General features: G+C 44.6%; 1 protein-coding gene across 1 annotated transcript in view; it reads right to left on the bottom strand.

The window, feature by feature from the left end:
- PRDM6 (PR/SET domain 6) overlaps nucleotides 1-25,832 on the bottom strand; it is a 99,999-nt gene extending 74,167 nt beyond the window's left edge. Inside the window, exons 1-3 of the mRNA XM_065874390.1 lie at nucleotides 25,540-25,832; nucleotides 24,444-25,047; nucleotides 15,140-15,447 (exon numbers count right to left, since the gene is read on the bottom strand). Coding sequence (XP_065730462.1) covers nucleotides 15,140-15,447; nucleotides 24,444-25,032 — 897 coding nt within the window. The 5' untranslated portion in view covers nucleotides 25,033-25,047; nucleotides 25,540-25,832. The remainder of the gene's footprint in view (nucleotides 1-15,139; nucleotides 15,448-24,443; nucleotides 25,048-25,539) is intronic.
- Nucleotides 25,833-26,360: the final 528 nt, after the last annotated feature.

Below are 26,360 nucleotides of genomic sequence, written 5' to 3'. Positions count from 1 at the left end.
CCAATTCACAGAGGTTTCTAGAACTAGAGACATCGTAGCTCTCCTCTAGTCAAAGCTCTGCCTACCCACACTGCCCAGCTGACCTCAAGTAGTCCTATGGATTTAAATAACAGCCAAATGCTCACAACTCCTATTTATTTCTCCAGTCACATCCTGTCCTCTGAGTTCCTCCTACCAGCATCCACCCTTGTCCCGCCACAGACTTGTTCTCCACACAGTACCCCAGAGTGATCCCTTTAAAACAGAGGTTGGGACTTCCCTGGTGGCGCAGTGGTTAAGAATCCACCTGCCAATACCAGGGTTCGAGCCCTGGTCCGGGAAGATCCCACATGCCGCGGAGCAGCTGAGGCCATGCACTGCAACTACTGAGCCTGTGCTCTAGAGCCATGAGCCACAACTATTGAGCCCACATGCTGCAACTACTGAAGCCCGCACACCTAGATGCCACGCTCTGCAACAAGAGAAGCCGCCACAATGAGAAGCCTGCACACAACACAGTAGCCCCCGCTCACTGTAACTAGAGAAAGCCTGCACACAGCAATGAAGACCCAACGCAGCCAAAAATAAATAAATTTATTTTTAAAAAACAACAACGACATAAGTTGGCCTGTGCTACTCCTCTCTCAAGATCTACTTTGCTCAGGATAAAATGCAGTCTTTCCCATGGTCTAATTTACCTGATCCTAGATACCTCAGACCTTCTCTCCCACAAAGCTCCTCTGAACTCACTGGGCTACCAGCACACTGGCCTCCCTGACAGTTCATTCCTTTTTTCATCAGGTCTCTCCTCAACTGTCACCTTAATAGGACTGCACATTTCACACATAAAAATACAGGACACTCAGTCAAAGCTGAATCACTGACAAACAACAAGCAATTTTTTAGTCAAAGTATGTCCCCAAAATGAGCTTACCAAACCGAGGCTGCAAGCAATATCAGGCGAAAGAGTAAAACTTTAACAACTGTCAAGGACAGGGTTGAAGGAAAGAGAATGTGGAAAGGGTGGTGGAGACCTGGGGTTAACCCCCAATGAATTCTTGGAAGATATGACTCTAAAAAAGTAAAAGAAATATAGGTTGACCAGAATAAGAAGCAAAAACCTTCTAGGTGAAGTAATAGCTTAGGCAGAAAGCACAGCAGTGGAAATTAGCAAGACATTGACAAAGAACAGGAAGCAGTTCACTTAGAATGAAGGAGCAGAGGGAGAAAACGGGCTTCTAAGGACCAGGAGGGGATGGCTGAGCTTCCCCTAGGAGCATCTTTCCTCCCAATCCCTGACTCTCTGAGTATTAACTATGTCCCGAGGTCAAATTTCTCCTCCTTCCCTGATCTCAGCAGGAACTTCTCCCCTCTGTGTACCTCAAAAAGCACTTTCCGGACACAGTTTTCAACTGGAATTACTTGCAATCCTACTACTCTACAGTACTTGAGGGCAGAGCTGGTCTTGCCCATCTCTGTGACATGCACAACACCTCATGCACAGTAGTTTCTCCATAAATGTGCTTCCCTGAATGCTGGGGAGTTTACATTTTCTGGGATGATAAATGTGGAGCCCATGATCCTGGAACACAAGGTGGACTATCTCAAGGGCCTGAGCTATGGGGTCTCTTGTGAAGCTGGCTGGGCTGTGTCTGAGAAACCAAAGCAGTGCCCACCAAGGAGGGAGTGTTCCCAGCCAGATCCAGAGACCAGGTTGGATGCACAGAGAAGTCTGTGGCAGAGACTGGAGCCCTGTAATATGATGGGAGTTCAGGTCTGAGAGTGCAAAGGGCAGGCAGCACAGCAACAGATGGGTTCAGAGCAAAAACTCTGCAGCTCACACAACTCAGTGGAAATCCTACCTTTACTACCTACAACCTTGGGCAAGTTACTTAACTTCTCTCTGCCTTCATCCGAAAACTTGCTTCGTCTGAAAAATACTGTGGTAGTCTTTACCTTATTGGGTTATTCTGTGGGTGAATTAGGATAACTCCTATAAAGCTCTCAGCAGAATGCCTGGCACAAAGTCTCAGCTTAAATGTATTAGTTGTTAATACTGCTGTCAGATCAACAGCGTTTCCAGTGTCAGATTATTACCTCCTTACTTTTTACAGAAGTAGGCTCTGAAAGTGGATCTTAGCACCAATTGAGGCTTGTGTCTAAGATGTCCCACTGCAATTTTTAATACCTTGTTTATAAAAGTGTCACAGATAAGATTTCTTTAGACATCTTTAGTAATGTCAAATGTGTTCTCAAATTTCAAGAATAAAAAGAAATCTTTTATTTTTTATTAGCAACAGAGGATATTTGCCTTTCAGTAATGGATACTTCTGGACAGAAGCAAGGATGCAATTTAGGATTCATATCTGGACTTTATTTTTTTTACAAAATAATTTATATGCACTATTAACTTTTACTTGAGTGATCCTCAAATTTATTGTTTTTCAAATTTGTTCATATAACAACTCCAACTCTAAAAAAAAAAGATCCACAGTGTTTATTAAGTGCTTTTTGTGTGCTACTCTGTTAGTTGCCAGAAATACAAATATTTTAAAAAGCCATTACAGTAACTCCAAAAATGCTAGGCTCATAGGCCAAAAAGCAGAATGAGAGAACGGTAAGTTAAGGATAAGTGGATTCCTATTTGAGGAGGTGTGAGGTGGTCGCTGTTAGTGAACTCAATTTGAAACAATGTCAGGATACCTAAATGGAGATGTCCCACAGACAAGCGAGGACAGAGGATCTCAGACCCAGTGTGGGAAACGGAGTCTGACAGCCACCTCTCACAGGGAGCAACAGAAACAGTAAGAGCAGGTACAGTACGCTGTGATCAGAATACAGGCTGCATGCTCCCTCAATGGGCAGAAATGGGAACCCGAAGAGGAAGACAGAAAACAACCAGCACATCTGCAGATAAAGTTAGCATATGGAAAATTTACAGACCGCAAATCACAAATATCATGCAAGGAGTATATGGCCTCTCTACGATATAGGGCTGTACAGAAGGGGCTGGCAGGAGACATGGAAAGAACAGTGCCGTCAGATGTAGTGCTGGTAAGAGCCGAGGGAGTGAAGGTTTCTGCTTGCAGTCACACAGCTCACACCCAATGAGGGCTGGAACTCAGGCCCTGTGAACGCCACCAAATGCCTTCCAGAGGGCCACCTCCTCCTGAAGCACACCTTGATTGCTAAGGGGCTAATTACACACTGCAGCTGACACGCAGTGGAAAGCTTTCTGCCTTTTTGGCTGCTTCCTTATACCTGGCCAGAAGGACTTCAGAAAGACAGAAAATATGAAAGTCAGGCAAGTCCATTTTGCTGTTAGTAGTTCTTTAATATTTATATCTATTTTTATCTGTCTATTTACCTATCTTGGGGTGTGGGTGGTAAAGGAGGAGATTGGAAATGCCCAGAGATTAGCAAGGTGTAGCAGGAATGAAAGCAAGGGGTGAGACTAGAATTAACATAGGAACAGACGAGACCAGATATAGAAGGGAAACCGAAGAGATGCCAGGTTTGCTCAAGAGCAGCCAAGACAAGGGAAGAAGCACGAAGGGAAGCTGACAACCTCAGGAGTAAGGCCGACAAAGGGGGAGCTTAGCATTTCGTTCCCCAAACTGTAGTTCCAGCACCACGTGGGACATTGGTTCAGAAAATTGATTCCTGGGTCCCAATGCAGGACCACTGAATCAGAATCTTTTGGGGGCAGGTCCTCAGATTGAATTTTGCTGGGCTCCCTGCACCTGGAGATTCTTGTCTCCAGGATGTGAGAGTTTAAGAATCACTGAGCTAGAAGAAAAATCACTGAAAATATAGTTATTATTCTTTTCTTATTGTGGTAAAATACACATAAAAGTTACCATATAGTTTAGTAGTGTTAAGAATATCCACAATATTGTACAATCTCCAGAACATTTTCATCTTGCAAAACTGAAACTTATACCCATTACAGACTATTTGTTTAATGGCTTTGCTAAAGCTCTGCTAACTATCCTAGCTTTGGAGCTGATATGTAGCCCATGGAGCACAGATACAACTGTAGGCATCCAGGTTTATGAGGCAGGGTCTAAGCTGGATTGGTTGTCAAATATTTTGACTATCACCCCTGATTAGGTTATCATCAAAGTAAAAACTCCAGATAACATAAGAGATATGGTTAATATTCAATAAATATATATTAGAAAAATATTAGTTTCAGTTTAATTTTTGTTCTCTATGACAAGTTTTGGTATTGGTTTATTTTTTCATTTAAAATTTTCTGTCACTTGGAATCAACACTGACACATATTCATAAGTTGTATAATGTACTATTATGTAGGTATTCACTGGTACACACATAGCTGCACACACATTTTTATGGACAGTGGCAAAAGTGCCACTACGGTGATTTGTTGTCATTTAATATTTATTGACAAGTCACGACATGCTGGGCATTGAGATGTTTTTCTATTCAGAATTCAATATCCAGGGTCAAACCTACCTAATGAATTGCTCCTGATTCAAGGCCCATGGTCAAAAGACCTTCAGGTTTAGGGCTGCCTGGTGATTTTACTAAGTGCTTCCTCTTGCATGTTCATATTGCAAGTCAGTTCTCTGTTGTGAGGATTATGAGTGACCATTTCACTTACTGAAATCATGTACCTCTAGGAAATGTTCTTTATGTGTCTAATATTTGTAGTTACCCTGTTGCCCTCCATTAGAAATGTTCTTTTAAAAATTAAAGCCAGCAAAAAAAAAAATAATAATTAAAGCCAGCAATGATTTTTTGTACATCTATGTTGTATGGTATCCCCTTAATACATAATCCTTTCTTACTTGTAAGCAGTGCTAAATAAATTTGCATTTAAATATTAAGCCTGATTTTATAGTAAGTAATTAAATCCAAACTGTGTATCATGGGCTACCATGTACAATCTTTTGTTTCCACAGACAAATAATGAGATTCTTTATTACTATATGCAAGTCCACTACAGACTTAAAAATTATTATTAAAACCCCAATTGAAAAAGGGAAAATCTCTTTTGTTAAACAAGCATCATAAATATTGTCACTCAAATTTGTGTAATAGTACAATATGGCTCTCTTTTACATATGGAGAAATGAGAGGTACAAAGAAATTAAGTAGTTTCCCTCAAGTCTCACACACAGCTACATAAATCAAGGAGTCTTCTTACTTAGAAAAGCATTTCAAAGAGATTTGATTCTTTTTTGTTAATACCTTGATATATAAAAAGAAACACAAAAATTTTTTCCTTTCTCCCTGAGGACTATTAAAATCTCCCTATAGATCTCAGAAAGGCTCTGGTCTTATTAAAGATGTGCTATAAAACATGAAAATATCAGTAGAAATGCTGCTATAGTATCAGTAGAGTCTGCAGACTGTAAATGAAATTTCCCACCAGGGAAGATACAGAGAGCGGAGGATGGGACTAGACACAAAATCAAAATCTATTCATGGGTGAGCCAAATTTAAACATCTGCAGGAGATCCTATGAAAACAGTGTCATTAGTTGCTGCTTTTAAAATGTGTTTTGCAGTATCAAGGAGATAGCACAAGTATCTTTCAGCAAAACTGTGATTCAATGTATATACAATGCAAATACAAACCGATGTATATTACATTAAATAGTCATCTCTCAAAAGACCATTAGAAAAATTGTCAATAATGGTTACCACTGGTTTATACTTTCATACAGTTTAAATTTCTTATGACAAGAATTATTTTTAATAGAAAAGTTCATTTCTACCATTTTAAAGTTTAGCACTTAGATTTTCTACTTTGTAGATTATCCAGGTCAAATTTTAAATTGCAATTAATTGCAATAAATTGAAATTAAGTGTTTTCCTCAGTAGACCAATATTTTTCAGGACTCTCTCTCCCAGGAACTATTTGTGCATTTTGTATATCAAAAATAGATTTTAATATTAGTGTGGGACAAACACAACAGGTTCTAAAAACATTATATTCTAACCTAGAATTTATTTACGGGTTATCTACCATTTGGGAGTTTGCAAGGATATCTAGGAATTTAGTACTGTTACTTTTGCGATAAACATTAATATTCCCACGTGTGCGAACAACACTTGAGGCCCTGGAGCTGTACAAGACACTGAAAACATGACTTGATTACATTTAATTTAATTCCAATTATAAAAAGCACTTAAGAACTTTCTCCTGAATTAGATTACACCGAATGTTCTACAGACACTTCATTATCTGAGGCAGGCTTAATTTAAAATGATCACAGAGAGTGAAAAACACTGTTCATTTTACTAAAATGGGCTTAATCCCATATCATTATTTCACAATTGCATGCTGTAGGTGCTGGTTTATTAAATAAATTTACAAGGGGACCGGCAAAAACACCTATAAAACTGAGTGCTTCGTTCAGAGTTCCCCCGAGACAGATGTAGTCACACGGCTTTTTAAGTCTTAACAGAAACCAGAATACTGTGTAAAAAAAAATTTAAATAAAACTGAAGAGATCATATCAAGACACTGAATTGAAACACTGCCTTTTTTACTCAATTTTTAAGCAGTGAATTTTACAACTAATTAAAAATGAAAATGAACTTCTGACTTACAGTATTAAGTAACAGCAGCCAGATAAGTGCAAAGTGCCCCCAAGCCACAGGACTTCCCAAAACATACATCTTCAATTTAAAACAAAGAACTACCTTGAGATCAAATTATTATATATTCAAATCAGGACAAACTGAACATTTTTTGCCTTCCCAACAGTGTTAAACAATTTTCTAAAGTGTTATTGTTTTACAAGCCACAGTTTGTGTTAGATTTCCAAAAGGGGAAAATTATGATTAAAAACAAAATGATGATTGAAAACAAATGTCTAAAGTTAGTTATTCTGTACTAAGCATAAACTGCACGGCCAGCTTTCATTGGATAGAGCTCTGCAAACACATCTGGCATGCCCATCTCTGATATTTCAGGAAATAAAGACAACTTGTGGTTTGTGGTTAATGATTAAACACCAAGTGAACTTGTGTGCATTCTTATATAGGAAAATCTGCAGCATTTTGAGCATTTCACACTTGTAACAATGTCTTTATTAGGCTTTCCAGAATTAATTGACTTAAATCCAGTGACTCTCTGATGTATCTATTGGGTAATTAGAACTCTAAGGACCAACAAATAAAACACATTATTGACTTTTAGATCTTCAATCAAACAAATATTTACAGATGCAATTTGCAAAAATTATTTCCTTTTAAGTTGGAAACATCTCAAAATCTGTGCTACTGATCTGAAGCATATGGGGATCATCAATACCCTCCCCACAAAGTATGATTAAAATATAAAAACAATGCGCCAACCTTTTTTTTCTTAACATTTTTATTGGAGTATAATTGCTTTACAATGGTGTGTTAGTTTCTGCTTTATAATAAAGTGAATCAGTTATACATACACATATATCCCCGTATCTCTTCCCTCTTGCATCTCCCTCCCTCCCACTCTCCTTATCCCACCCGTCTAGGTGGTCACAAAGCAGCAAGCTGATCTCCCTGTGCTATGCAGCTGCTTCCCACTATCTATCTCTTTTACATTTGGTAGTGTATATATGTCCATGCCACTCTCTCACTTTGTCCCCGCCTCCCCCTCCCCCTCCCCATGTCCTCAAGTCCGTTTTCTAGTAGGTCTGCGTCTTTATTCCCGTCTTGCCCCCAGGTTCTTCATGATCTTTTTTTTTTTTTTAGATTCCATATATATATGTTAGCATACAGTATTTGTTTTTCTTTTTCTGACTTACTTCACACTGTATGACAGACTCTAGGTCCATCCACCTCACTACAAATAACTCAATTTCGTTTCTTTTTATGGCTGAGTAATATTCCTTCGTATATATGTGCCACATCTTCTTTATCCATTCATCTGTCAATGGACACTTAGGTTGCTTCCATGTCCTGGCTATTGTAAATAGAATGCTACAACCTTTAAGAGCAACCCACACCTACCCTCACAGTCTAGGTTAGTCTCCTCTGAAGACAAATGAAACTTCATAATTATAAGCTTATTTGAAATCAGTCTGCCTGACCTTGAGACCAAGAACAGAAGGGGGGTGAGGAATACTGACCTGGTTTAGTGACCAGTAGCTATAGATATCAGAATGTGCTTGTTGTCAATGATCGTTGCTGAAATCTGTCTATACCACACTGGAACAATCAATTTTGTAAATGACTGCAATAATCAAGGAAATTGCCTAATTTATAAATCCTTGCATACAGCATTTTAATGGATTCCTCCATTTTAATGCTGATGCCTTCAGAGTTAAATGAATTGTTGTCCAGGCTGTCATTACACAAAATGATAAAAACATTTGTCTGGTGGGGAAACCTTCAGACCCTCAACCCATAATCAGTCATTAGTGACTTCCATGAAAGTTTCACCCTGCTGAGCCCCAGGAAGAGCAAAAGAACGGGCTTATCTGTCTCTCTGCCTTGGTAGAAAGCCCTGTTACAGTTCTGCAACTTAAACAAATTACCTTTCACTGAACTGTAACGCACTGGATGTGTCTCCCAGTTCGGACAGCCCCATATTTTAATAGTTTTTTTTTTTCTCTCTCTCCTGTCTAATGCTAGGGGCATTTTTTACCACCCAACTCAGAATCAGCAGGCTCTGCCGCTCTGAACTCCCAAATCGTGAAGCATATCGACACGATGATGCTGGATGCACCGCAGCAAATGGGTGACATCCCAACCCTTACAGGTAAATCTACAGACTCCACCTGGAAACCCAGACTGCACACTTTGCTCTTCCCTAAGTCCACCACACAGAGATTGCTCTTCTCAGTTAAAACTTGGCCAATTGATTCCAGCCAATAGTGTGCTGTCAGTACTTTACTTACTGCTCAATCTCACTAACCTGACATTTATGGTGCACTGATTGGCCTCTGTCAGTGGTGCTGGTTGTAAATTCACTTTGAAAAGCTTTGTGTTAACAGCCTTCAACCAGGCTCCAAGAAGAGTACGAACAGGCAGCCTGACAATTGCTCGACCTCCTGCCCTTATTACAGTGAGTAAATCAGGGTTTGAGCCATTAGGCTGGAGCCTGGGGCCTACACAAAAAGGATTGACATGACAAAAGGTCAACCTCTGTCACACATGTGTAACAATTTGGATAATGGAATTCTGTAACTTATCTGAGCGAGGTGGCAAATGCTTACAAGGAAAAGTATACGCTGTTCTGGCTGCTCTGGCTTTTATGCTAAGTAGTTATACCGGAGTCTGTATTTCTTGTGTAAATACACAAGGAATGTCTGAACTCATGAAATTGTGGAGTATATATGATTCTAAAAAAGAAAAAGAAAAAAGGAGAGCAAGGCAGTTTCATAGTGGTCCCATGCACAGCACTTTTTAGAAAAGCCAAACACACCAATGTATCACATCCACCCTCTGAGAAAAGAGGATTTTGATACTGTGGACGTGATTCCTCAGCTGAGTAATAGGCAGTTTTCCGTATTCAACCAAAAACGTTTAAAACTCATAATATTATACAACAACTACACGTGGTTTCTGGGTAACAGTAGATTTCCTTGAATAATTAAAACTGCCTTAATTGACAGTGAAATTAAAAGGCTCCCCTGCAGGTTTCTCTGACCCAGTGTTACCAAAATCACATTTTCATCAGATCACTTGCTGCCACGCAGTGATTGGGGACAGCAGATTTCATCTGTCCAGTAACCTCTGCAATTCTGATTTTAATTTCCATACCCTATTTTTAAGGCAGTGTGGAAAAAGGAAAAAAATTATACAATGTAAGAAAATAGGCAGTTATGGACCAGGAAATACTTGTGAATTACTTTCTTCACATGGACAAAAATGCTATCAAAAGAAGCAATCTGTAAACAATAGATAAACTGCACTGACCAATGAGAAAAATAGTCCTGCAGATACAGAACACATCAGTCTTTATAAAGTACTTGCAACTAAAACACGGTAGTGTCACATGCATATTTGGATTAAACTTCACTAACATGAGAATTTCCAAATGGCTGTTATAATTTTTTTTAAAGCAGAGTCATTTTTGGACTTCGAAAACCAAGGGTGGCATTTGGTACATAAACCAAGAGGACCAGGACTTTAAATGGACCTTTTCAAAGCCAACTTTAAGTACTAAGTTTTGATTTTTAACACAATTCTGGAAACCATTTCAAGAGGCGGCAGATGGTTTTACAGTTTATGTAAAACTACAAAATGCTCACACTCGATCAAATGGGCACCACTATAAAAGATATCTTCAAATCAAATGAGGCAAAGCCAAAGAGATGCACCAGCTGTTACTCTGCATAATTAAAAACATAATAGTAACTGGACTGTGGTTTATTTTGAAGGAGACATTACTTTGATTTCATGGAGTTGATATATTCAAAACTAAAATGACAAGCACTCTGCTATATTAAACGATAAATTGCTAAGAAACACAATTTTTACTTCAATATAGCTGTGACAGCCACATAATTCTGTACCCTGGTGTTTTGGTGAATAAGGCCAAAATGAGCCCAGGTCTATAAAGCAAAATATGGAGTATACAGTTACAGCACGATCACTGGAACAATTTTTAAGTGATTTTAATTGAATTTAAAAATGATTTTTATTGAATTTAAAATTATTATTTTCAAGTGATTTTTTTCAACATCTAAATATATACAAATGGGTACAGTACTATAGATGGATTTGGGTCGCTTATGGAAACATACATAATACAGTTAAAATATGAAATCAATTCATTTCCTTCTAGTACCAATTACCTGTGATGGCTTTGAAATATAAACATTTAGCAGCATGTAATGTATTTTTAAAATTGGTTTTCATTAATGTCTTTTGACCTAAGCTAAATAGTAATGACGAAAAATAGGCCATTTGCTTCAAAGTAAAACTCTTATTAAATCTAAAATATTATGGCACAAAATCAAACCACAAAAAGGACCACATTATGTTATACCCCTTGATTTTCTGAAGAAAAATAATGAAGCTTTCTACGTAGTGCAATTGAAAATGAGACACTCAAATTTTACTCAGACAAAGAGAAATTCTGTAAAATTAGTACCTTGACTGTAATCCTAACAAGTTACTGCATTATTTCAATTAACAGAAAAACTTTTCTAGGGTGAAAATAAGTGCAATTTATTTTGTCAATGTTGGTAAAATTTCTTGTCAAATCAGACTTTGAGTTGAAAGGCTTGAGTAATTCTAGGCTATCTTAAACTGTAACCTAATTTTAAATTTCCGTATTTTCTTCCAGTAGAATTTAAAGTATACACCATGTACATTCCTCAGGTCCAGTCGTATTAAATTCTGATGTTAAGCAGAAAGGGGAAACCATGTACGACTAGATTAATTTATCTCAAGGGAAAAGGGGCACATTAATAATTGAGATAATGTTTTCATAAATGTTGGAATCAAATGTGCCTTTTCACTTCTTTATTAGAAAACACATTAGGACAAAATTATCTCACTCTCATCAATAAGACCTAATTGCTGAGAAAGACTATGCTTTCTTTGCAAAACATTCAGAAAGATCTTTCCCGTCATGGCCAAATAGCTAGAAATATATCATGCATCCAAGTCTTGCTGGAATACAGGTATATAAGCAAGGCAAGTGATTGTTTAATCCATCCCGTAACATTTCTGTTTTAAAGTATCTGAACTTATTATTTTTTTGTAAAACACATTAAAATTCTGATTCTAAAAGAAATTGGCCCAAAAGAGGACTAATAATTTGGCTTTTAGCTTGTTAACCTCCTTAAACTACAAATACCCAAAAGAGTCAAAACATAATGAAGGTAGTAGCATGATATTAAACTTTCTTTAAATTGTATTTTTATGAACCAGGATTATACATAAAGAAAATAACTAAAAGATGATAGCACACTTACAAACCAATCAAACAAGCTCTTCGTAAATGATATATGTTAAATATTTAAAAAGTCATTTTTCTACAAAAAACAAAAAGAGCCTTTAATGCTTCAACAAAAGGAGTAACTAAAGTGAATCTGATTGTTTCTGTAATAAGCCTTCATGTGTATAATAAAGTACAACCTTACTAAAAACAATGAACTGTAAACTGAAACAAAAATCCATCATCTACTTGGAAACAGTGACTAGCAATCCATTTATTGTACTGAAATAAAGATAAGTAACCTTGGTAAGATCCATCAGGACCTGAGTATTGAACTCTAAATATAAAGACATTTCTTCACCTGCAAGTGACTTGAAAAAACATGTGAGAAAGAGAAACGATTCCAGTTGACTTTTAAAATGAAATAGTAATGATCGATTGCTTTTAATTTTTTCAAGATCTGCTTTATGTCGATCTGATAGTCTGGAAGATATCTTTAAAAGTATGTTTTCAAAATGGGTAATTATTACATGAGTCATTAAACAATTATTGCCAAAAGTTTCCTATAGACCTACAGTGTATTCCAATTACTGATTCTTTCTAATATAAAAAATATAATAATTAAAATTTTTCACAATAAAATTTAGATTTGAAAGACTAAAATCTGAGGAACAATCCCACATTTAGAATTTTCTGTTATAAATATAACAATTCAAATGGTCACTATAAAAATAATAAATTATAATGCTTAAAAATAAACTTACACTTCATATCTTAAAAATAATTATACTCAGTAAAATAATTATAAATATTATATATAATATGAATATAAAATAATTATATTCAGTAAAACTCTGAAACCTATTAAATAAGTATTTTATCTTACACATGGACATTGGCACTAAGTTACCTGACCCTGGTCGGTCACATTTATATGATCTCCCAGGAGTCTGATACATATTACATGGCCTCAGTTTTAATATCCCTTCAATCCCCTAAATGCACGTTATTTGTAACTATTCTTACAGATGATAAAAATAAACAGATTATGTCCTTTTTAGAAGTAGATCATTCAACCATAAACTCAGCAAGTCTTTTTTTGTAACACAGAACCAAGTCTATGTACCACCCCCCAACACACTCAACTCACATACCCTAAACAGCAGGTAAAACTCACTTTATATCCACCGAAGTATCATCAACAACAACAAACTAATTAAATTCCCCAGTCTCTTTGCTACAACAGAATTTTAACTTCATCAAGTACAGGTAAAGGTGCAGAAAAAAGGCTCCACAGTTTTCAGTATTGCTATACATCATCATATTCTATCTGTAGTGGTCTCCTGCCAACATCCCAATCATTCAAAGCCTTTTAGGAAAACAAAACCCAACAACCACAATAAGCTATGGGATTTTTTTCATATTTGTGGCTTTGTCCCCTGGCACTCTAAAAATAGACAGGCACTAAACCCAAGGCATCAGAGGGCAATGTAATAGTGCTCAGTTTTAACATTTTCAGATAGAACAAATCTGTACCACTAAGCAATTGCTTTACGATTTCCTCAGAAAAGTACTGGCAGATCTTTAACTGTATGGTATAGAGTTCCTAATAATACCACTGGAACAAGAAAAGTGACTGGAATTGTTTTATAAACTTGAAACCACAGTGGAGGTAACAACTAATTAGTCAAAAACAAAAACCAACTAGAAAATATGTCAAAACCAGATGCTTTATTTCCCACATGTCAGTTTTTCCTATCTAAAAGCTCTAAAGTCTAACTTGACTCAATGTATTGACCATTTTCTCCTGCCCCATTTCCCTATATAAAATTTGTTTAAAAAAAAAAAAAGGAACAATTTGGCAACATAAATATGCCTCATTTTTCCTCATTCAAGAATTCTATTCTGAAAGATTAAAAATGTATAATTGTTTTCCAGTAATAATTTCACAATAGTTTAGGCGTGAAATGGAACCTGGGAGCCTGGGCACAGTGCAGTGCACCAGTGGATAACTGTAGGGTACACAGTCCAGTGGCCACCATGTGGTCATCGTGGGCTGCTTGGCTATGAGCTCATAGATTTAGTTCCTCCCCTTTAATCAAAGGCAGCTCTGCAGACACAGGCCTTAGTACCCACTGCCAACAGTCATACAAGCATTCTGGAGACCAAGTTATAGTGCTGGCCAGAGTGGGTACTCAGCAAAACCTGAGTGGATTATTGAATCGCATGAGTTAGTGACTATAAGGCAACTTGCAGTGAAAAATGATCATCTTGCAGGCTACTGAGCCAAGAGTGGGGGGCAAGCTATTGCAGAAATGAGCCATTAATGGAGCCTTAAGGTCCATGCCAACTTGGCCCCTGGCATTTAAAAAAGTTTGTCTTTTGGCAAATCCCACTCCATTATATTGCCTGGCCTGTCAGATGTACATACTGCTTAAGAGTAAGACTTCTGGCACTTTATTTTCATAAATAACTCTCCATGGTGGGAGTATCTAAAATTGTTGTGGGGGAAACCTACATTAAGGGTCTGTCTCTTCCGGAATGGACCTCAATAATCAACCATGAAGATGTGAGGCAAATCTCAGGTTAATAGTTTTCAGATACGTTGTTGACTTTTAAGTAATAGCATCAGGTAAAATTGTACCATTGAAGTACTATCAATTGGGTTATACCAAACTGCCCAGAGTTTTCCTACAGTACCTTGTTGAAGACTGAATAACTGTACTTTGTCAGAGAAGTAGAATTTGTGGTATCTGATTCACAGTATGATTTTGCTTTACTTTGGGCACTTTGAAAGTTGTGAAACATGTTACAGTCTCTCACATTCAGCGTTTACCAAATTGTTTTTATCTGAGAAAATGAACCTGACTCTCCTTCCTCCTGTTTATGCTTATGTTCCTTCTTGCCCAGTGGGCAAAAACAAAAACAACATGTTGGAAGAGCTTAAAATAGGACACAAAATTCACCTAGCTCACATCCCAATGCCCAGCCTCCTCTGTTCTATCTCCTCAGGTGTTTCTCTTTTTCTCAAGATCAAGGGAGACAACAGTCAAATCTATCACAGCTAGAATGGAAGCTTGTTATGGTGATTCCATCTTCAGAAACCTGTAAGCCCTGTCTTCCTGGCTGGGTTGCTGTAGTGCTGGGCCTGGCTCTGCACCTCTTCACTGCAGGTGCTGCAAATACCAGGCATCTGCGTGACCAGAGAAATCGAGCCTCCACTACCCTCTGGGGAACAAGGGCGGCTCTTTGCCGGCCAAAGCTCCAGCTGAGTGGCAAGGTTCTCGGTGGCGGCCCACTTACCTCCCAGAGATGCTGCGTGTTCCTCACGGCGCCGGCCTGCACCTTCTCCGGCGGCAGGAGCACGCCCTGGAAGGGCCCAATCCAGGTGCCCTGCTGGATCCTCTGCGCCGCGCAGATGCCGTAGGCCAGGCCGGGCACGGTGCTGGTGCACAGACACACCTCCCGTGGCAAGTCCCGAAGCCACTCGGGCAGCTCCGGAGGGGGCGCGGCGGCCGCGGCGCTGCTGGTACCCACGAGCCGGCGCAGCGAGTGCAGCGGCCCGTGCATGGGGCACTCGCCGTTGCGGTTGTCTGCGCACATGTCGCAACCTGCCGGAGACACGCGAGAGGGAGGGAGGAAAGGGAGAGGGTTAACCCCGGGTAAACCCCGTGCCAACAGCATCCCCGCCCGGGTGAGCCACCTGCGAGGGAAATGACGCCGGAGGGCGCCGAGGCCACTGGGAGCAGGGGGAGAGGTGACCCGACGCGCTCCCTTGGAATTCGTCGCACCCAAATCCATCTGGCACAGGGTCGAGGCCCCGGGCGCCTCCAAAAGCCTCCCGAGTTGGGTGCGGACGGCGTTGTCGTCTCCAAGGAACCGATGGCTCTCGGCTTTTCTCCCCGGCCTCTGCCCCTTTCTCTCCCTCTTCCCTTCTGCCTCTAGCTCCCTCTGACCCTCTCCCCTGTTCCCTCGGGTTCTCTCTCTCAGTGGTGTTTCAAAGTGTATTTATCGTTGTACCAAGAGAAAAGGCGGTCTCTCGACCAACCTGATATCTCGGAGAGATTCTACCTTGGTCGCCAGGGTATGTCTGGTTTTCCTTTCTTTACAGTTATAGAAGAGACTTTCAAAATCACCACAGCAGATGGGCGACCGGTCCGGCGCTGCACGCCATCCCCACTCCTCGACCCACGCTCCCCTCCCGCGAGAACGTCCACGCAAGTGGGCGGAGCCAGCCTTGGCCCCGCGGAGCCTCAGTTCTAGACCCCGGCCACAGAGGGCGCACTGGCGCTAGGGTCTCTCGAACGCCCCGGAAGCGCCCGCTCCGGGCACTCCGGCCAGGTGGGGATGGGTAGGGAAAGGGGGTGCTGTTCTGTCGGGTTTGGGGTGCCCTGTGCTTGCGTGCAAGCTCTTCCCGGAAGCCCGCCCCCAAAAAAACCAACAGCAAATTTAACGATCAAGATAATGGGTCTTTAATGATGAGGATAAAGGTTCAATGGAGAGGGCCCCAAAACCTGACCAGACGGTTGAGCCCGAGGCTAAATGCAATTATTTTGCGTTATAAATTGAGAGCTGTAGTAAAGCCTACTCTCTCCTATGTTCCTCAGAGCAGCCGGCGCGCGAGGGGACCCCCACCCTCTGGGGCGGCCGGCCGGGGACCCCCACCCTCTGGGGCGGCCGGCCGTGGACCCCCAGTGTCCCTCGACTCAAACTGGTCAGGAACAGGTCAAGCAGCCGCGGGAAGCAGGCCCGCGGCGACCATGCTGTCTGATCGCAGCGCCCTCCGGGTTATTAATGGGCCTGGCGGAGCCGCCGTGTCTGCGCCCTGGCCTGTCTGTCGGACCGGCCTCTGGGAGGCGGCCTCGGCGCCCGCCGGCGAAACCGGCCTCCCTGGCCCAGCTTCCCTGGGGAGCCACGGCGCCCCTGCGCAACAGAGTCCTGTGGCACTGGGCCTGATATCGGGCGAGCCCCGACTGGCGGAGATGGCAAGAGCTGGGCACCAGCGGATGCGCCAGCGCTAGGCGGCGGGTCCCCCTCTGGGCTCCTGCGCCCAGCCTTGGTCACAGCTAGTCCTGGTGGGTCGCCCTGGGTGTGCCCTATCCGTGCTTGAACAATTGAAATGCCCAAAGAACTTGTGAAAAGTGAGTCACTGAGGAACCTTCGAGGAACACCTAATCGCAACCCAGCATGGTGTACGATACCATTTTGCCATTCGCTTCACCGCAAACTGAAGGTTGACTAGGTGAGTATCCTATTGCAGTGAAGAAGGGCTCCAGCCCACGGCGCCTTCCCCTCCGGCAGCTACTCCTCCACTTCCCCCAAAAGAGCCCAGGGAATGAGAGGACCTTTGACCTCACTCTTGAGGGTGTCCCCAGGCCTCTCAAGTGAAAAGTAGCAACCTGTTTCTGCAGGTAGTGAAGTGGCCATGCCTCCTGGACCTCCATCACACAAAGGACCCCTCTTTCAGCAAGACAAACTAATGTCAAAACTGTGCCAGGCTCTGCTTTTGACCCTAGGGCTAGATGGAAGGAGGCAGTCTCACCGTAAGTCCACTCCTCCAGAATGCAGACACTTCACACACCCTCTCAAGCTTCTGATTGTGAAAACAAAAACCTTAAGATAAAGGGGGGATAGAAGGAAAGACAATAAAAACTCACAATTACCAAGTGCCTACTATGTGCCAGACACCTACCTTCAACCAAACGACCACCGTATTATCTAAATATCACCATTTCCATTTTGTAGATGAGGCAACTGAGGCTTCGTGAGCAATGGAACTTGACCAAGGATCAGAAACTAGAAAGTGGCTGAGAAGGATTCACAATCAGGTCTGCCTGACTCCAAAGCCTCCAAACCTAGAGATCTAAGATTAATGAAAACTAGGAGAATTTTATATCCAAACTCATAACTCAATTAATATAATTGAAATATTTCACTGAAGTCACGATTTGGGGGCTGCAAAACTGTTGTAGCATGATTGAACTAAAGAGATTTCTCTCTTTTTCCCACACTCTTGGGTTTGGGGAGGTTAATGTAAGAGGATGATTTGAAAAGTAAGTAGATAATGTCCACAATTTTGAATTTCAGTGCCTAACTTCAGAAATGAGCTTTCAGCGCCTTAGCAAAACTAGCTTAAAACAAATGACAATAAGCAAAGGCAATATGCCCATAAAAATAAAAATAAATCACCCCAGGGAGTTAACAGACTTTCCCTTTCTGGTTGGCTCAGTGAAACAAAGGGTGAGAAAAAAGAGCATTTGGTATTTCCTCCCTAACAGTCCATACCAGAGATTCTGTCAACTTACAAGATCTCCACAACCTGTAACGTCACACCCACTACATCAGCAATAAAATGAGGAAAGGTGCCAACTCCGGCCACCACCCACACAGACAACAAGCACACTCCTGTTATTTGTTATACACGATAGAGTATGGCTAGTCCTTTCTCTAAGAAGTCCTCTAAAGTACTTCTTCAACTTATTAAATTTCATTTGTCTCCATGAAGTATTGAAATATTTAATAGCAGCATTCCGCAGAGTGACAAGCTGAGGCTCTCCCAATATGTAGAACACCTGCAGGGTAGGCAAGGCCAACCCACCATCATTAGTCCATCCAGTATAGGTTTTCTTCATTTATAAACCATTTCATGCTATTTCAAAATACTCTACCTGAAAGGCTATGTCAAAATACATGTTATATCCTAACGTTACTGTTTCTTAATACAAAACTTCTGCCACTGAAAACATGTGGCTTCTGACTTATGTCTCGGAGTCCCAAAGGAGCCTGAGGACGACTAAAACAAGTAACTGATTAGCTGGGGTTGACAAATGTGGCCCAAGTGGACAAACATTCTAGCAGAGTGTTTTCTAGACAGCAAGCCACTAACACCTACATGAAAAGATCTGAGGAAAAAAGTGGGCTAGATGCTTAAACTACACATAAAAAATACGTATGTATTATATACATGATACAGCATTCCAGGCCAAACAATACATAGTACATCTATTTGTATTCATAAAGAAGAGGCAAATAAATGTTCCTATTTTCTCTTAAAATCAGGGTAAGTTTTTTCACAACTTCGTAATTATTATTCATAAAATGTTGTCTACATCTGTGAGAGATATTATATTCCCCAAGCAAGATACTTCGAAATGCCATTTTAGCATTAGGGAATGTAAGAGATCATGGTCTCTTCTCTCTCTTGAATAGATCTGCTAATACTCTTGTTTATGGGTCTCTGAGTAAGAGAAGGAGGTATCATTAAGTTATTGACTAGTTCACCCACTGGCTTCAGAAGGCCAGGCCAAGTGGAGTGAAGACCAGACTCTCACTCTTCCCGCCTTATCCTTCTGTATTGTTCGAATGTTTTTACAAGGGCACGTGAGACTTGTGTAATTGAAAATGGATCTATTTTAAGGTAAAGGGGGCAAAGCAAGCCAGAGTTCTCAGGTATCTCATTTCTCGTTCTAGGAAAGGCGAAATATAAAACGTCTCAGGGCTCTTTTGCCTTCTGGAGAGGTGGGCAGGAGCGCGTGGGCGCAGGCGGAGCGGGGACCCTCGGGACGCGCCTGACGCGCTGGGCCTTCGCTCCCCAAAGCCTCTCCGCCGCTTTCGCCTGCCCTCACGTATCCTCCGGGAAGGCAACCGAGGAGCAGCTGAAAAGCCTGTCTCCCCGCCTGGGCGGCGGTAACCGCCCGGCTATAAATTCTCTGCGACCGCCGCCGAGGTCGCGGCCCTCTGTCCCACAGGCCGAGCCGGGTGGGGGCCGGCGCCCATCGATCGCCGCCCGGTGACGGCGACGCGGCCCCGGGAGTGCCGCCTGCTGGCAGCTCCGCGTGCTTCGTGGCGGGGGCACTGGGCCTTGGGGTCGCCGAGGGCGCTGGCCGACGGGGCCGAGGGCAGGCGGAGCGCTGTGGCTGGGAGTCTCTCGCACCAGAGTTCCACGTCCCCCTCCAGCCCGCACTCCCTGCTTAGCCCTCCCCGCGCCAAGCCACTGGCTGGCTGGGATGGCGGTGGACCGTGCACGGGGTGGGCGCCAGGCCCCCCAGCACTTAAGCTGTATGTTGAAGGCCTTGCCCATTTCCTGCCAGCGGGAAGGGGTCTTCTAGGCTCCCAGGAGCGGGTCTAGGAGCAGGTCTAGAGGCGAGGCAGGCCCGCTAGGGGAACCGATTGTGGTCTTGCCCCCGCGGGGCGGCCCAGCTCCCAGGAACCTTCTGGGAGCCTCTCTCTAGAAGAGTTTAAGGCTTCCCTACGCGCTGGGCTTTCCCTGCTCGGCCTGGCTGCCGGCTTGGCCCTGGGACCAAGAGGGAGAGACAAAAGGGGGAGAGAAAGAAAGAGGGAGGAAATGTGGGTTTTATTTGTCTCCTGATGACTGTATTAATAAATTAAATGGCAGCGCCAGTGTGTGAGGGTGAGAGAATATTGCGCCGAGATAAACCTCGCCGGCCCCTGCCCCTGCGAGGCCGCCATATACATTGCGGAGATGATGAATAGGAGGCGCGAGAGGAGATCGAAGCGGGTCTGGGCTGGCTCCACTCTCTCCTACAAAACTATAGGGCAATTAATTGTGGCTTGTCCCCTCATCCTTCATCTTCTGGTGGCACATATCGATGGAGATTACTGCTGATGAACCGTTTTATCACCTTAAATAAACAGTCACCACCTCTTCTAACCTCAATCTAATATATGGCTCTATGTTCAGTTTCAGGGCGCTAGATAACGAATGATGTAAAATAGCTAAATTATGTGTGTTACGGGATGGGGCTGGGCGTGCGCACAAAAAGAGAGCAAAGAGAAAAAGAAAAAGAGAACAACACAAAAGCCCACACAGTGACGCCGAGCCTCCCTCCCACCGGAGACCAGGTCTGAAATCTAAGTCGCTTGCTGGCCATTGACAGCGGGGAGTAGCGCAGCGACTGTGCCTTGGCGTCAGGAGAATCCCACTGGTGGGTTACTGGGCTCGGGAGCTTCCCAAACAGGACCTGCGTTTTCCAACTGGGTGGGAAGAGATTAGGGAGGGTCAGTAAACACTCGCCCTCCTTTCCTCTCTTCCCCTGACCTCTCAACCAAACAAACCCCAGATTTCCTTCTCTCCCCAATATCTCTCCTCAAACCCTTGGAAAGGATGACACCACCAACAGGGGGGGCCTCGGGCCCAACTCCAACACCTGCGCACACGCCGGTGCTGTTCCCCGCGCAGCAGGGCTCCCCGAAATACGGAGGAGATAGAGACCTCCAGCTGGGGAAGTTGCGGACTGCCCCGACTCAATTCTCCGCAGAGAGACCCCAGGCGGAATTAGTCCCCTGCTCTCTCCCAGATACGAGGGAGGAATGTCTTAACCAAAAAAAAAAAAAAAAGGGGGGGGGGTGGGGGATGAAAAGCTAACTGGCTCGGCCGGCTGTCTCCGAACAAACACAAACGTCCGGCGCTCCCCTTGGCCGCTGCTCAATACCTTCCAAGCGTAGTGACAGGGTCTCAAACAACGCACAGCCCCCGGAACCCGAGAAGAGGCCACCGCAACGGAGCCTGACGGAATCAATGGCTTCAGGCATACCGGCAGCAAATGAGGGCAGTAATACAGGAGGAAGAAAGGTCCCCATCCCCCATTTGCATTACACAAGCTCCACCTGACTTTAGAGATGAAAAAAGAGGCAACTAAGCAAGCATTGAGAGCCTCAGTGGAAAGGGTACTTCAATCATAGAATATAACTTCATACACGGAAGAGCTCACCCGGGCCAGCTGGTATAGTTTCTGCTGGTTTTAAATCTTTTTATGTGTGACAGAGAGCTACAACACCCTTCACTATGGCATTTGCCATAGGTGGCAATAAAGTTTCAAGGTGAAGGTGATACTGAGTCACAGGTGTTACTGGGTTGCTGATCCCAGGCAAAAAGTTACTCTTCTAAAAGGAGAAGTACGGAGGCCCCTTTCTTCGCCTTGTAAGAAAAAGAGAATACGACTCAATACGTTTTTAAATACAAAGTAATAAAACGAAGCAATGCTGAGTGGTCACTTCACAGAATTCTTTTAGAGGGAAAGGGCGACAGACTAAAAGGAAAACTAGGATGATCTGTGCCTGATAATAGGTGCCTCCCTTCTGCCCGCCTCTCACCCCACCCCCGACCCACATACAACCTGGGAGCGGGGAGAAGCTGTTATTCACCATCTTTCAAGCGATATATCAACTTTCCCTGCCAAGGGAAAAAACAGTTTCGCACTGCTTGCATTTCTGAGTTGTTCTGATCCCCTAGTTAGATTAAACTCAATCGCTTCTCACTTCATCTTTGTAAAACACATCTCATGGTTTCAAATGAATGCCTACTCTTGCCCAGAGAAGTTCCTGGAAGCATGGCAGACCTAGTCTCCCAGCATTACATGGAGAGCTACCTCAGCTTTCTATTTTCTTTCTCAGTTGCCCTTTAATTAGACAGCAATGTGAAGTGTGAAATGTCTCATTAGAGAATGAGACAATTGTCTCATTAGAGAATGAGACAATCTGACTTCCTTTCTCTCCTGTCCTTGCCCCTGCACTTTGCACACTGAAGCAGTCCAGTCGACTCAAAAGGAGATAGCAGAAGATTAACACAACAGGAATAATTTGAATAAATCATAATTCATTTCCTCCAGCCACGAAAAAGGGTAGCTAGACAATAAACTGGTTCAATAGGCACATATTAATTAGGAATCTGTCCCAATTCTTTCTCTGATTAGTCTAGGTTTTTCTCTGGTGAAAATGTATTGAACCTCAAGATTGCACTGTAAATAGCACATGGAGCTCAGTGCACAGCCGGGGCTTTGGGGTGCACTGCTGGTGTCTTTTCCAGCGCTCATTTAATTCAGAAGAAAGACTGCAAGTTTGATGAAGCACTCTCAGTCCACAGTGACTACATTTCACTTAGGGGTAAGAAATACCTTTTATGAAAGCATTTCTTATCTTTTTTATTTTACATTTTTAAAGAACTGCTTTGAAAAAAACAATCAAGAAATTCAGTAGGAGATAAGTATTTTTTGAAATCCATTAAGACAACATAGTTTTATAAAATTTTCTGGAACTCTGAAATATAGGAATTTTCTTAACTGCAGAGCAAATCTGAGTTGAAACCCTCATTTTAAACCAAATACTTTACCCTCAGACTCTAGAAAGGAAAAAAGTAAATACAACTACTCTTTTTACTAATAATAATTATCTCCATTAGAACGATTATCTCCAACCATTATGAAAAGATTAATACACCTCAATCACTAGGGTCATGCTCAGTGTTTTTAATCAAAGAAATACATTTGGGAGTCCTTTAAATAACTACAACCTGTAGTTATTTTGCTTTTACAACGAATTAAGAAGCTCACGGATTAGTAGACATTCTGCAAGAAGGAACTTGTTCAAAATAGAATGATCATATACATTTACAATTAACTTTCCTCATACAGAAGCTAGATGAAGGAATGAGACGAAGAAAGAAGCTGAGCGCTGTTTCAAATCCCGTATTGCTTTCAACCTAACTCTTGACCTGCTTTAATGTTCTCTCCTGGGGTCTCTGGAAGTATACTTAGCATTTATCTCAACACATTAAGTGTAAACATAACTTCTGAAATTACCGAACAGAATTGGATATAAAAAATAAATGACACATCCTTGACCTTCATTTAGAGTTTTGGTTCAAAACCTGAAAATGGAACTACACTTGGGATCAAGAGTTTGAAACTGTGAATACAGGAACGGAAGCTAGAAGAAAATTGATGTTAATTTAGGCATTTTGTCATTTATTTCGGGAAAAGAAGAGCAAGCTTCTTATACTAAATTACTGTTACCCTCATTTAAAAAAATACGTTAAGTCAACAAGCGTGGTGGCTACGGACTGTAAACGTTTGCAGGGTGCAGGGTGCACGGAGAATGCGGGATCCGCAGGGAACGACCCTGCCCTGAAGTCGGAAATGTTTTCTCACTAAGCAACTGGCATTCTTTTTCTCTTCCTTCTTCTCTAAAATAAATAGTAAACCTAAGAATAATGCCTGCCTGCAGGGAGAGACTGACCCAGTGTCATCCAAAACTCCTACTCCAGCGAGGCCGGGCCAGCAAGCAGTTCCCGGCCGGTCCCCCGACAACCCCGCGGTCTGAAAATGAGCTGACGCAGTTAACCCCAGAGGTAAGATAGCGAGAAGGAGAAATTAGCTCTGGAATCCACGCTCCCCAGGACCGCTGACAGTCCCTGCCCTGTCCCCTCTAAGGCCAGGCCGGGCCGGTCCCCGGACACTCCCATCGCGCGCCGCTAGTACCCGCCCCGCACGAGGCGAAGTACGCCGCGGGAGGGCTGTGATCTGTACTCTCCGGTCCGCGAGCAACTCGGGTCTTAAAGATTCGGAGCTGGGAAGCAGGGAATGGGAGGAGGGGGAAAAGGTAACCCAGAGGTGTCACCCGGCCGTCCCAACCGTTCTCCTTCCTTCTCTAACCCATAAAACTTTGGTTACAGTGGTCTGAGAGGTGCGGGCCCGCGGCCTGGAAAGCCCACAAGCCGGTGTCCCCCTCATTCGACCTGCCTCCCGAACCGGCGCCCGCGCTCGACGGAGCCAGCGCCCCGAAAGAGAGCGCGCGGGCTGCTGCTACGTACGGTTGTTGGGGTCGCTGGTGTGCTGGTTGAGCGGGATGATCTCCATGCGCTGCTGGCCGTACAGGTAATAGTCCAGCTCCTCTGCGCTGCAGCGGAAGCGCGGGGCGCCCCGGACATCCCCGACGCCGCCTCCGCCTCCGCACTTGGAGGGCCCCGGGCCCGAGACGGTGCCGAGGCACAGGTCCTTGGAGGGCAGCGGCTCCGCGGCGACGGCGGCGGCGGCCAGAGGCGCGAACACTGGCAGCTGCGCCACGGGCAGGGCCGAGAGACCGGCCAGCGCGGCGGCGGCGGCGGCGGCGGCCGCCGCGGCGCAGGAGGAGGCAGAGGAGGCCGAGGTGGAGGAGGAAGCCGGAGTGGAGGAGGCGGAGGAGAGCGAGGCGGGCCGCGGGCGCAGGCTGTCCGGCTGGGGCTCAGTGCGCTCCGGGGGGGGCGGCGGCTGGAGAGGCTGCGGTGCGCCCAGGGGACCCGCGGCACCGCCGCCCTTGAGCGGGCCGCCGCCGCTGTGCGGGAAGAGTTGCTGCCAGTGCTGCAGATAAGCTGGGTCCACTTTGAGGAATGCCGAGCCGCCGGGGTCTCCGGGCTTCAGCATGTCCGACGCTTCAAACTGGGGGCAGAGGGCAAAGAAGAGGGTGCGCGTGAGCCGGACTCAGGGCCTGGTGCGAGAGGGGCGGGGAAGACCGCCGCCAAAACACTGGAACGAGAGTTTTGAGTCCCTGGCTCCGCCAGCGGCAACCCAGTTCGGAGGCTCCCTCCTCCCAATTCGGCTGAGGCGCAAAGTTTACTCTGAAGCCGCAGCGCCGCGCGGGGGGAGCTGTATGCACCGTGCCTTGCCTCCCAGCCCGAGGCGCCCAGCGCCCACCCGGCACTGTTGAAGCCCGGAGAGAGGGCGCTTCCCAGCAGAACTCGGCGGCAGGACGCAGCCCCCACCCTCTGCCGCCGCCCGGAGCCGACCCGAACTGGAGTGGCGCAGCGCCTGAGCCGCGCTGGCCTCCGGCGCCAGGAGGCGGGACAGTCTCGCCCCCCGCCCCCAGCGCAGGACCTCCAGCCTCCTATTGCCCGGGTCCAAGACCCTCAGCCCTAGACAAGCCACGCTTACCTGAAAACTCGGAGCCGCCGGCGGGTGCGTGCGTGCGTGCGTCTTGGTGAGTGTGCGGCAGAGTGTGCGCCCCGGCTACGTTACATGCCCCTGGGCAGCGCGGGAGCAGAGCCCTAGAGATCCGCCCGCCCGGGACCCTCCGGGACCGCAAGCCAGGGATGTAGAGGCCTGCGGAGGGCGTGAGAACAGTTACGCTGAACGCGGGAGTGCGGGCGGACCCGGGCGCCGAAGCCGCGGCGGGCTGCTGCGCTCGGCCGCTGCCGCGTCCCGGCTCCTCCGCTCCACGCTCTGGCAGCCTCCCCGCTGGACACGTGGGTTTTACGACAGCACAAAATACAAGTGTGTGTGTGTGTGTGTGTGTGTGTGTGTGTGTGAGAGAGAGAGAGAGAGAGAGAGAGAGAGAGAGAGAGAGGGAGAGGGAGAGAGAAAGGGGGGGGAGAGAGAGAGAGAGAGAGGGAGAGGGAGGAAGGGAGGGAGAGAGAGAGAGAGAGAGAGAGAGAGAGAGCGCGATGGGGGTGGGGGTTGGGGGGAGGCGGGAGGCAGGCCAGAAGAACGGAGGGGAGGGGAGAGGGGAGAAGGAAGTTCTAACTCGGCTGTATCCACACACAGCTCGTGCGCCTCTCCTGCACAAAAACCTCCTCCTCCCTCCCACCCCCCCACTTTTTTTTTTGGCGTGACGTCTCCCGTTCGCCTGTTGTCTCTTTCTGCCCATGATATGTCTTTTCTAGGTGCCGGCTCACCGCCCTGGTCCTGAAAGCAGTGGAAACGCGGAAACCGGAACGCATCTCGGCACGCGCTCTGGTGTCCGCATCCGGGCGGGC

The sequence above is a fragment of the Phocoena phocoena genome, chromosome 3 (assembly GCF_963924675.1).
Source record: "Phocoena phocoena chromosome 3, mPhoPho1.1, whole genome shotgun sequence".
In the NCBI taxonomy this organism is placed as follows: domain Eukaryota; kingdom Metazoa; phylum Chordata; class Mammalia; order Artiodactyla; family Phocoenidae; genus Phocoena; species Phocoena phocoena.
This window is presented reverse-complemented; position numbering and strand designations above follow the sequence as displayed.